General features: G+C 41.0%; 1 protein-coding gene across 1 annotated transcript in view; it reads right to left on the bottom strand.

Annotated features, from left to right (window-relative positions):
- Nucleotides 1–451: 451 nt before the first annotated feature.
- The window catches only part of PAH (phenylalanine hydroxylase), a 40,198-nt gene continuing 27,754 nt past the window's right edge, over nucleotides 452–12,895 (bottom strand). Inside the window, exons 6-13 of the mRNA XM_062569566.1 lie at nucleotides 10,837–11,033; nucleotides 10,347–10,482; nucleotides 8,140–8,209; nucleotides 6,482–6,538; nucleotides 5,346–5,441; nucleotides 4,856–4,989; nucleotides 1,067–1,182; nucleotides 452–495 (exon numbers count right to left, since the gene is read on the bottom strand). Of these exons, the coding sequence (XP_062425550.1) occupies nucleotides 452–495; nucleotides 1,067–1,182; nucleotides 4,856–4,989; nucleotides 5,346–5,441; nucleotides 6,482–6,538; nucleotides 8,140–8,209; nucleotides 10,347–10,482; nucleotides 10,837–11,033 (850 nt within the window). The remainder of the gene's footprint in view (nucleotides 496–1,066; nucleotides 1,183–4,855; nucleotides 4,990–5,345; nucleotides 5,442–6,481; nucleotides 6,539–8,139; nucleotides 8,210–10,346; nucleotides 10,483–10,836; nucleotides 11,034–12,895) is intronic.

Below are 12,895 nucleotides of genomic sequence, written 5' to 3'. Positions count from 1 at the left end.
TGAGCAACTGCAAATATGAGGAACTGATGGGAGCAAGATGATGAGAGGAAGCAAGATGGATTAGTCTGTGCTAGTCATTACCCTTCTGGCCCTGCTGGGTGGTAGTGCAATCCCACAGCTGCAGCAGGATGTAGTTCTGCAGAATGGTGGAAAACTCCTGCTTTTACTAGCCTTGGGCAGAGAGATATGAGGTTTTTCCCCAGGCCCCCCAAAATAAGGTGATTTTTATGCATTAGTGAGAAAAAATTGATCAGTGTCTAAAGCCCAAAACAGTCAAGGGTCACATGCAGGTGTCGCTTTTTCTGCTAATCTATAGTAATTAAGATACGTAACATAAGCATTCATGCAGTACATAGGAAGATAATAGGCTCAGGCTAGATGAAGACTGGTATTTGCGCATGGCAGCTTTTTTAGTCAGTAGCTAGTGATTAGCAAGACTTATGGCAAATCTTCATTTTATCTTCTGAAGGGCATTGCACAGGATTCCCATCTCACCTGCAAAGGAAATAATCAGAATAGTTAATCCTACAGCTAGCCTATTACTAATACTTCTGTATACATTTACCATTTATATCCATTCCCTGAAAGAATAAGGTGAGCAAAGAAGTGCTGGACTGGACACATTAATGGGAGTCTTACTGGAGTAAGGCCTGTAGAGTCAGCCCTTCAGCTTCATCAGCCGTAAAAGCATGGCTTACAGGATCAGGGATGCCAGCTCTTGGCAGGTCAGACAGTTTTAGGTGGAAAATGTGATAGGAGAATGGCTAGAATGACAAAAGAAAATGTGGCTAAAACCAAACATTTCCTTTCCTTACTAAGAACAAGTAGAGCCACATAGCCAGTCCCCAAGACCTCCAACCTTTTCTAGCACTTCCATTAAAAACTAGATTTCAGATGTGACAATCAAGTGGAAATGCTATTTTGAAGCTTGGTTAGAATTAGAAAGCAATTTTTGTACCATAAAGATATGTGCTGTTTAATCTTGGTCAGGCTTACAGCCTAGGAGGCATCCAGACAAAATTTGAACTGCAGTTACTGTTTCTGATCCAAATTCTGAGATCCTTACCACTGATAGTGTCGGCTAAGTTCTTCAGCTGCTTTGCATTGTCCAGGACTTCAATCCTCTGTGTGTAGGGATTGTACCGAACAGAGAAAGGACGAGGGATTGTTGAAGCAAATTTCCTGAGGGAAAAACACAAAAACACATGCAAACATGAAATAGTCCTTTTTTGAGAAACTCTCTTGGCTGCTGTGTGCTTTTTTTTCCTTTTTCTTTTTTCTTTTTTTTGGGGGGGGGGGATGGGAAGGATAAGGAAATCTACATGACAAAATGACTAAAATTCTTGCTGATCTGAGATCTTCAGTATACTGTAATATATTTAAATCTGCATTTGTGCTTCCTACCATTTATTTTTTTTTCCGAGGCTGCTGTTGGCATGGGAACACTGTTGCTGTTATAGGCCAAGTAAGTAGTTATCAGGATTTGCTGAACTTCAATATCTTGATTTTCCTTTCAGTAATGTGAAATATAGGAATCCTGATCCATGTTTGTAGTTTCTGGGAAAGTGTGGTCAAGTATCCATTCAGGCATACCTTGGAGTAAGCAATGGACTAACTTCTAGCATGGCTAGTATTGGCTCCCAGGTCTTTGCAAAATGGGGATATAGTCAGTGGAGCAAAGGCAGTCTTGCCATCCCTTATTCCCAGCCTTTCCTGATGCAAAGTACTCAATTCCATAGCAGAAATGCTAAGGCTTTGGTATCTTGGGGAAACAATAATTTGCATAACCACAGAAATGTTGAAAGAAAGACTCTGAATGGGATGCGATGGTCAGAGCTACTGTTTCAGGCTCCTTGCAGACCCTAGTAGGACACTGCTTTATGTATCTGCTTTGGATTACTGAAGTTATTGCAGAAAGAGGAAGGAAAGCACACAAGCATTGCTTACAGAGGCCCATCATACAGACCATGACTCAGTATAGTAAATCCCATATGCCCAGAACTGTAGAATACGTTGGATCTAACCTTCATAACATTGCTTCAGTTCAGTCCTAACTATCATTAACTAAAGCATTGTCTCAAATAGAGATCAGCATGAGTAGGCCCCGACGGGATTCCAGTGGAAAAATATTATGGTAGCTAAGAGGAAAGAGTTTGGTGGTTTCAGTACAGCTCTTTCAAGAGGAGGGATCCACTTTATAAGGCAGTCTCCCTAAATATCAGCTGAAGATTAGATCTTGTTTAGAAACTGAATACCTTAAGCCGAATTTTTTTAGGTAAGCCTCTGAAGAGTTTTTCAAGGAGGTTTTTCGTTACATATATACATGCGTCTAGCTGTACGACACCTGCACAGGCACCAGATCAACCCCCAGACCTCCATTTCAATTTAATCAGTATTCCAATCTGGTCATTGAAACATGTAAAATAGATCAAAGATCTTTTTTAAAGAGCAAGGCAACATTTGCTGCCTTCTCAAGGAGCTTGCTCCTCAGTTAGAGAAGTACACAGAGGAGATCAAAACTGTGTACAGGATGTTATAACAGCACAGAACAGAATAGTAGGCCATCAATTCCCGGCTATCACCCTGAGGGGAAGGGCAGGAGGAGAGATTGCAGGTTTATGATGGCAGAGGAAGCAGAAGGTGAGGTAGCTAGAAGGACCTAGGAGCTGGGAAGCCCCAGGCAACAATGTCTTGGGTTCATGTGTATCTGTGAAAGGGGGAGAGAGAAAGAGGAGGAGACTGCAGGTCTGGGACAAGTCCCTGTGTGGCAATCCCTGTAAAAGATTTGTTGAGTGTGAACCAAGTCTAACCCACATTTGCCTTGGCTGACATTCAGAGCTACTCAGTTTTCTAAACAAAAATAGAAATATTGCTGTGAAGGGGATCCCAAGCTGAATTCTAACTGCAGTCTGAGTCACTCCTGTTTCAGAACTGAACCCAGAGATGAACCTGGACCATCATTTCAGAGTTTGGTTGAACTGGAACTGGATCAGAATGTGAGTCACAGATAACTGAAAGATTTGTTGGATAGCCCTGTAGTCCTATAAACATACTGCTGGTAAGATGCTGCAGGCTCTTTATCAAACTAACAGCAAAGAGCTCCAGAATGGGATTGTCAGGGTTGCTTGGGGTTTGGGGTTTTTTTGTTTGTTTGTTTGTTTGTTTTTTAACTGTAATAGCAATTGTCTAATGACCTTGTGGCTATCATCTAATGTGTTTTAGCTTTGATTCAGTCCATACAATTGTGGGCTGTAATGCCTATTGTTAATAATTTTGGTGTAGGTAGGAATTTCAAGTAGTTATTCTGTGTAGAATAAATAACTTTCACCTAGAGTAACGATGTTGCATGCAACAGTATAAGTGTGGACTGACAGTAGAGGCCTTGAAAGCACGGGCATAGGATAATACTGGAGTCCCGCAGCCTCAGCAATCAGTAGTTGATGGTAATGCAAATTTAGGAAGTGATAAAAATGATTTTAGGGGAAACAGAAGGGATAAATTAAAATATAACATATATAAAATGTAACATATATAAAACAACCCTACAAAGCTCACAGTGGAGGTACAAAACTTTAAAACAACATTAAACTTACAAATAAATGTTGAGATCATGACTTAAATGCGTAAACCTGTATGACAGGACTCAAAACAAGCAGCTGTGAGTCAATTAGAAGAATTTTCCAAAGCTGTGCTGGAAATTAAATATACATATGTATATGTACATGTATATGTATATGTATATGTATGTATGCAAATAATGCAGTTCTGGGATGTAGATCTCCCAGTTTCCCATCTCCATCTGCACAAAGACTTCGTCTCATCGCACTGATCGACACCAGACGACAGTGGCCTCTTTTGTCAATGACATCATTGGCAGATTTGATTACAGCAGTGATTCCATTACCCCACGCAAAAGACCATGTGGCTTTCTAAATGGCAACAGCAGCTTCTTCACAGCTGAGATAGCTGACGCCATGAAGAACATAGATATTTAAGAAGTCTCACTCTATTAATTTAATGGAAGAATTTCCAACGCTATCTTTTGGAAATATCAATAGATGGACAAACTACTTTTACGGGTCATTGCTACATTAGCTAGCCAGTGTACGCTTACAAGAGTGGTTTGGTTCTAAGAAAAGTGACACCCATTCACTGTGGCAGTAAGATCAGAAGTAACACAGACTTGGAGACCAACAGAGAAAAAGCAGGATGTAAAGCAAGTCAGAAAACATAATAATAGCCCTGAGCAGACCTTGGAGTGAGAAAGAAGAAAGGAATTTTCAACATCATGTTCCTCTCACAAGAAAGAGGAAGAAACCTCATTTATTAACTTCACATCCCTCCTCTAGAGGCCTCTGGATGCTGACTAATAGTCAAACCCACCACCACCACCACTACCAGGCTGAAACTGTCCACCTGAAGACACGGAAAAACAGTGGAAGGACGAGTATAAATTCAGAGGGGAAAAAAAGCAGCTACCAGGATATTTTCTTGTATAATAACTTTTAACTGCGGTATTATTGAAAAGATTTGCTTCATATTAATTAGATAGCTTAGACAATAAGTGTTAATGTCATTATGATTACACTAATAATGATGTTTATTGTATTGTGGTTATGCTGATAAAATCTTAACTAGACTAACTACCAATTCTTGGCTTCACATTTAAGATGTGTTTCCTTTTTTGCCTGAAACAAGATTTTGAGTGTAACAAGAGGTTAGCTTTATAATTTTGCACAGTTTTTTCTACTGTCTATCAAAATCTTACTGCCAACCCAGTATCTGTCATGGCAGTGGGATCCATTCTACTGGCAGTGGACAAGAAACTGGGACTTATATGGAGTGATTGTATTACCTTAGCTTTTCTTTTGCATCTTTAAAACTTTCTGCAACATAGTAGATAGGCTGGAACTCTGTAACAGGGTACTTCTGCACAGAAGTCTTCTCCAGGACAAGAGGCTGAATCTCAGGTTTACCTGATAAACAGTACTAAAAGCAATAGAGTAAGGAATTTATTTCAGTTAAAATGTACTTGCATTTACTTCAAAAAAAAATAGAGCTACTGAATGCCACCCATTTGCAGATAGGAAAGACTTGCTTTTGTGGAATGCCAGTAACATGGTCACTAAGTAGGAAAGAAGGGTTTGGGCACCCTGTGTATACAAACGTGCACACAATTATTAGATACAGCTGCCTGATGAAATATGACATTTCATGCTACTTGTATGCACAAAATGTGAAGCAAAATAATGACATGAAGACATTCACAAGACAAGTTTGAGTGATTATAAAAACCCAAGAATGAACTATGTAACAGCTCTGAAATGTTGTTTTATAGAACACACCTGCAACTCCCCAAATGAAGACAGCAGCCCTGCACCATATGCCTTCATTGAATCACCTTCTTTACAAAGTCCAAACTCCACCGTAAACCAATAAACCTAGCAAGAAAAGCAGATAGGAACATATGATTCCTTAGTAAAAAGAACACGTACACATCATTGATTTGAACGTATTTGGAGCTTACCTTTCTATTTAAAATGTTGCAATAGCTTAAATATCAACTGTACAAATTTGAGTGTGTCTCCACAGGCTGAAATTCTACCCCCTAGAAGAGGCATAGTGCCAGACCTAATATATCTGAAAATCAGTTCACCTCCCTGATAAAGACAGTGTGTTTTACTGTGCTTACATTTGTCAGCAGAGCATAGACAATGAAACTATAGCAATAAAACTTCATTTTGGCTGGCCATTTTGGTTCATTTTGGTTTGAACCTTTGCTGATAGACTTATGTTTCCTGTTTCGACAGAGGGACTCTAGCTACAGCAACAAGAGAAGGAATGAGTTGTTGGAACAAGAGGAGACCCTACCAGATAAAGATAGTGTGTAGCCTAGCTTATTTTTTGGTCTGTCACTGTGTAACAGTTTGAAGGGATACCTGCTCTGGCCCTGTAGAATGACCTCATCTACCAGAAACAGCAAAGACTGTGCAAAGTTCTGTCCAGCTGAGCTGGTGTCAGGGACGCTAATCTCATAGGCCTATCCTCTTTCATTTAGAGTTTGCAACTCTGTGTCCCAGTTCTCTCATGGTAAGATTTGAGTGACTCATTTTGACTGCAGAGGACATTACCTGCCTGGCAGTGGGGAAGGGAAGGGATGCTAGCAAGTAGGGCAGCTACTAAAGCTAGCTTCTGAAATTTCCTAGGGGAATATGGTAACATAACAAGCTCTTCTTACCCAATATGTTTGTGCTAGAGTAAGTCTTGTCTGGCCCTCTGTGTTTAATCATAACTGTCACTTTAAACAAGGAATATCAAAATTATTTTCCTTTAATGCAACTGTTTCAGGGTGGGGTTTCCCAATTATGGACTTCATTCTGTTCCCATTCAACTCTATGGGAGTTCTATCAGTGACTTCAATGGCAGTAGAATTAAGACAACACAGAGTGCTGGAAAATTGAGCCCTCATTTATTAAATTACCGTAGCGAGTTTCTCGATGAACTCATCCGGAGCTCCTAGAGATGCCAGTCCAATTTCCTGTAACAATAAACCATTATTCTTAAAGTTGTTTATTACAAACATTCTTTCTGTCTTGTCTTCTGTAATTTCTCACATTTTAAATGTTACCATCATTTACTACCACACACAAATGTTTACAGGACATGTTCCTATCATGCAGCATCAATTTTTAACCAGAAATCTCTCCAGAAATGAACAAAGCATGCTGTCTAAATGTCATTTACAAGGCATGTTCCTTTGTGCCTCATACAAAACCCACTGAGGCCAAATAAATTTTTTCTCTTGCTTTGACAGGCTTTTGATCAAGCCTACAATGCACACCCAAGAGAATGATACAGTAAAAAGAAGATAAATCAACCACATCCATACACCTTAAATATTTATCTTAAATATTTATCTTTGTTTTGATGGGCCCTGAGGTTTGCTGGAGGCTTGAATCAGTTTTTTTCTAAATGGCAGGGCATGATTTGAAAGAGCTCTTTTGCACCTTTGGAACTAACACAGACTTTCCTGGGAGGAATACAATAGTCAGATACAGAATACAGCCACAGAAGACTGTACATGTCAGATACTTTTTTTATTTTGCTTCATTTTTCCCCAATGAGAACAGCATATTGCTGAATCAGAGCCCTCCCTACACCCCAAAAACGTGGGGGCAACCACGGTTATGTTAAATCCTAAGGAACCACAGTACAGTAGGGTTTATCTCAAAGGAAACTCCAGTTTCGGGGAACGGCAGAGCCAGAAGGCAGTATCGAATGCTTATTAACTACATCAAGTTAACCTGTATCTTATCAGTATGTTACATCAAATCCATTCTTTCTTCCTTCCTTCCTTCATCTCTCCCTACCTTCTTCCTTCTTCCCTCCCTTTCTTCTTTCATTTGTCTTTCCCTTTCTGTCTGTCTATCTTCCTGTCCTTTCTTGTTTTCTGGAAAGATGTAGCCAAAATTTTACTCCTTCTCTGAGGTTTGGCTCTTTTACCAGAAACATGAACACTACAAAGAGAAAGATCCTCTCCAGCCTTCTCCCATACTTTGCTACTAGGACAGTTCCTCACTTTCCCTAACTTTGGACCTGTAGATTGGGGCAATAACTCATCTGACTCAAAGGCAATGTAATCTTTCCCAGAAGAATCAACGTCTGTAAAAAGGGTTTAGACAATTGTTCCACAAAGGGTTAGCCTGTAAAAGACAAGCTCACACAAGACAGAAATTGTTGTGTGAGTGAGTTCTCCTTGCTTTCAAGAAATAAAGAGTCTTTTTGAAATACATGTACAATATGATTTTAATCAGTATTCATGGCCTACACGGCATCAGCTGTACTTTGATAATAATATTCAAGAATGCAGCAGTGCTGCCTCCTTTATTCTGATTTGATTCTTGACAATGCTTTTGAAGTTACCAACTGCAAGCACTTGTCATTTCAACACTTACCAATTACAAACTAAACCTTCACACTCAGATAGCCAAAGAGAAAGGATGCAATTAACACTTCCTGTTATTTGGAAAGGGAGATTCAGCTGACCTCAAACCCTCTTAACCAATAAGCTTAAAGGTGAACCCCTCCATGACCCTTTGTTCTTCCTCTGAATTACCTAATCTCTGGTGTTTAACTTACCTGGGAAAACTGAGCGAAACTGGGATCGGCAAAAAGAGGTACGTGTCCTAGTAGCTCATGGCAAATATCACTGCAGGAAAACATGACATTTGAACATAGTTTAGGAAAAGTGTAGCGGTGCTAGATGAATCCCCTAGAGTCTGAGTGTAGTCAGGAGTGCAAAAGAGGGTTCACATCCAAGAATGACACTCAGGACTCATGGAAAAACATTTGCTCTAAAATGTTTCCCCTGACCAGAAGGACTGTACTCCCCAGGGTTTTCAGTGGTATTTCCTCATGTGTCCCTTAGAGAAAGGATGATGTGTTGTTATCTGTTTTGTATCATGGAAGAGTGGCAGCATTGTTAAGGGTGACAGCTAAAGACTGCTTGCAAGACCAGACCTTTCATTTCATACTACAAACCAAAATTAGATGTTTAGTTTCCAAGGCTCCTTAGATAGCCAAGAGGGAGAGGAAACTCTTCAGAGAGCAGTTCAGCTCAGCCTCCCTCACCATGGCCCACAGAGAATACCTAAGCTGGTCATCCTATCCCAGCTGCCAGAAACCAGTCCTAAGAGTCTGGCCCCGGATGACACCAGACATCTCAGAAATAGTCGGTCTTTGAATGGGCACCTACAAACTATCATGCTAGCTCTGTAAAATCATTGCACAGTCTTTCTCTAAAGTCTGTGTGACCACAATCTTTGAAACCACTTACTTGGAGGGAAGTAACCCATTTGTGTCCTACATCTATGCACTGTTCAGTGATTTCCCGTTCAAGCCCACTGTACTAGTTAAGTCCCACAGATAGGTATACAGCTCTGGGCTTCTGCAAAATAAACTATGAACAAGTCTCTGAAATCAGTCTTTGTAAAAAAACTGTCCTTCCAACTGTCCATTCTCCCAGCTCATAAAAGCCCAAAAAGAAATCACTCCACCAAAGGGAATGTCAAAAGGCTGTGAGATAGCTTTAGTTGATCACAGGGCTGCTTAGGCTACTGAGAGGATTCAAGAGGGTGTCAACAGGCACATCAGAAGCTCAGCCCTGGCTCCTGTTCAGACTCAGAACCTTCTTCTGAGAGCTGGGAGTTCACACTTCCTCAGGTGGGACTGTTCTCATGGCAACTTAAAGTTCATAGCTAGCCAGGCATGTCTGGGGAGAACTCAGCTAAAGATGGCCATTTTTTTGAAAGATAGAGAAGAGGGTTCGTGAGATGGCTGTATCCCGTTGGTAGGAAGGGGAGAAAAGCAGAACAGAAGGCACAGGGAATGGGGAAAGGGGAGAGGAATGAGATGCTCCCAGGAAGGCAAGGTCTGTTGAAGACATTTATAGGAAAGACATTCAAGGAGATACATGCTCAGGAAGGCTGGGCTCCACCAGACCAGCTCATCAAGAAATGAGGTGGAGATGTGGCAGGCTGGGGGGCTTAGATGGAAAGGTGTAATCCAGTTTGTGAAAAATGTAATTCAAAGGTCTCTCCTGGAGACAAAGCACAAGGCTTGCAGGCACTGCATAACAGCAGGGGCTATGGTAAGGGTTTCTGCTGAGCAGCTGGCCCCAGTTTTCTTGGGCATTGTGTGAAGAGATCAGAGCAAAACAGGTTTAAGTCTGGCTCTGCAGAGAATGGGAATGGAATGAGGAGAAATAGGGAAGAAAAACAGGATTATGTGGGATAGAAAAATGCAGGGGATTGTGAGGAGAAGCAGGAAGCAAAGAAATGGTAAAGGAGAGCAGGAAGAATTGCAACAACAGGAGGTAGAGGAAGAAAACTATTTCAAAAACAGAAAGACAGTGGAGAAACAAAGAGAAAATAATAATATAAAACTCAGAAATAGAAGGGGTCAGTGATCTGGGCTTCCTTTATCTTGCTGCCGGAGGTTTGCTTACAACATGTTGATTCGCTCTTGCACTAGATTTTGCACTGCTTCTTTGGGTGCTAATAGCTAAGTTAAATGCCTTGTATGCTGCTCTCTCATCTTCCATCCAGCACACATGCATGCCTTCAGAGACCAAAACTGTCTGATCAGTTCCAGAAGAACTTGCAGAAGAGGAGGCAGCTCACTAAAAAGACCAGAAATCTTCCAAAAATGTTTTCAGAAAAGAGTAGTCGTCTCCATTAGCTCTGTTCCCTGGAGCGCTCTGGAGTCCCCCATGGTTATTGCAAGTTGGCCTGGCCCCACTGCTAGCCTGCTGCAACTTTCTGCACTTTCCATGCCAAAGTACTTACGGCTCTGGTGTGTACATGGGTTTGGACGCATGGCGAATATACTGGGTAGAGTGAAACACTCGGAAGGCCAGCCCAGCCAAGAAATCCCGAGAGGAGAGCAAGCCTGCCACAGGACGCAGGCGGAAGCCAGTGCAGGCTGATGGGACATAAAGACAGCATGTTAAAAACATCTAATATGTTTGATTTATCCTTATTTAGACCCCTCACAATAGAAAAAAATTATTCAGTGTTTTTTTTTGCTCCCTGTATATTAATCAGCATTTAGTCGCTACCTGTGTATACCGTCATCACAGTATCTGAACATCTCTGACATTAAACTCTTGGAAATTTTACAGAGGAAGACTTAAGACAGAGATTAAATGATACACCCAAGTGCTCACAGGGAACCTGTGATAAAGCAGGGACTACTAGTCCATCTCTGGAAACATTCCCCCCATTGACAGCAGAGGCCTTTCATTTTACTTGGTTCTTTTAGACGCTTCAAACTTACTTTGCAAGAACTTTGAAATATCTTCAAGCTGGGGGATGTTATCCTCCCGGTAGCCACAGTACTTCTCCAGCAGAGGGAACACATGGTTGTGTTCATAACAAGCGTGAGTTGGATAGAGAGTCTTTAGCTCCCTAAAGACAGTGCCCCATGTTCTCTTTTCTTCTTCTGTGTAGGTAACTTCAGGAATAGGTTGCCCACTAGAAATAAAATAGATACAATCCATGGGAGTGACAAAAAAACTGTCCTGTGCTATCAGCAACATCATCTGGACCTTTACTCAGGGCTAGCCAGAAGCTGATGATGTAGGAGAGCTGATGATGCTCTTTGTGCCCAAAAGCACTCTATCTGAGATACTGGCCATTAGCCAACTCCTTGCACTATTGTGATGAAAACAAATTAGTGCATATTTGTCTTATCAAAATGTTCTTCTAATAATATTCACTAGCTAATGGTTTTATTTTATTTCTCTTTCTAGATATACAGTAGTTGTATTTCTTGCTCGAACACAGTTGTAACATGTTTGATACAAAAAACAGTTCTAGAAAACTGTTTCTTGAGTGGTCAGAGTAATTCTGAGCTGCACTTCATGATCACACTACATATGCAAATTTTGACCAGCTTGATTTTTTTTCTTTAATTTTAATGAGTAATTTGGGGTCAAATCACATCCTCAGGCCTCCATGTGCTCAGCTCACATTGAAGTTGGCAGGCATTAGGCAAAAATAAGCAAAGTGTTTTGGCCTCCTGAGGACAGTTGATTCCTTGGCAATAATGATAGGGCCATAGGTGAATCCAGCGGCTTTGAAAAATCAAAGGGTTTTAAGTAACTTAATAGGGTTAACATCACTGCTGGAATAATGCTGGAGCCTTCCAAGCTCCACAGATCCATTGTTAAACTTTCATGACACCCCACCATCTCCCACCCCCTCATTTTTTACTTGAGCCTGAGGGTAGTTCCTCTATAGCACTGTCATTTTCTCCTCTGTGTACCAGCCCTCCTTGATCTATGGAGCTTTAAACATGGTCTTGAGTTATGAAAACTGCTGGGAACTGTTGTTCCCAAAGCACTGCCTCTTCCTAATTAATCCTCAGCCACCTTTCAGGGCTAGAGGGGGAAGCTATTGCTTAAAAAGCTTTCAAATTTCAGTTAAAAAATCCTAGGTATCAACAGGGCCAAAAGCAAAGGAAAGTGGAGAGGGAAAAGCAAGCAAGCTAAAAGCAAAGGAAATAGAGGTCAGGGAAACGAGGCAGTCAAGAAAAATGCAGGTATATGTATTGGGAGAGAAGGCAGAAGGGCAAAGGCAGAGGTGAGAGACAAGTAGTGGTAGAAAAGAGGACAACTTAAGTACAAAAGAAGAACACAGGTATAGATTAAATACAGAAAAGAGGAATGTAGATAAAGATTAAATGGATAGGGGAGAGAAATGTAGGAGACAATTGACTGCAGATTCACCTCACCTTTGTAGATGACGTCACATGCTAACACATTTGCCTTTCAGATATCTTTGCACGAAGACTAGTAGCTTTTGTTGTCCCTCTTCTCCTGCCCCATGCTCTTTCCCCCATTCCCATACACAGGAGACACCCCTTTGGCTTCTTCTTCCCTGATGCCAACTCTGAAAAGTTTCTCTGCCAGGTGTAGCACCCAGGGCATTAGAGCACATCAGTGTGTTCCTAAATTAACACCCAAAGTCAGGAAAAGTGTGTGCCTTCTTTCCATGAGCCCAAGAAGCCCAGACTGGGCACTTATACTCTGCTTTTTGCTCTGTTCCTGAAAGAGCTCATTGAAAAGCTTAAGAACCCGACATAGAAGGTGTTTTGGAGACTTTTACGTCCAGATTTGAACAAGCTGTTACCTCTGCTTGCAACACCTCTGAGGATATGGATCATAGACTAAATATTAATTAGTTACATCTTGGAACATAATGGTTTTATCTTCCTAAGCTGGTTCCAGACTGAACCTCTTCTTTGTTTTTGTTTTTTTTCTGTTTGTTTGTTTGTTTTTGTTTTGTTTTTTTAATAGGTAGGATTTGATGGAAGCCTGCAAACTAGAGGCCAA

The sequence above is a fragment of the Rhea pennata genome, chromosome 1 (assembly GCF_028389875.1).
Source record: "Rhea pennata isolate bPtePen1 chromosome 1, bPtePen1.pri, whole genome shotgun sequence".
Lineage (NCBI taxonomy): Eukaryota > Metazoa > Chordata > Aves > Rheiformes > Rheidae > Rhea > Rhea pennata.
This window is presented reverse-complemented; position numbering and strand designations above follow the sequence as displayed.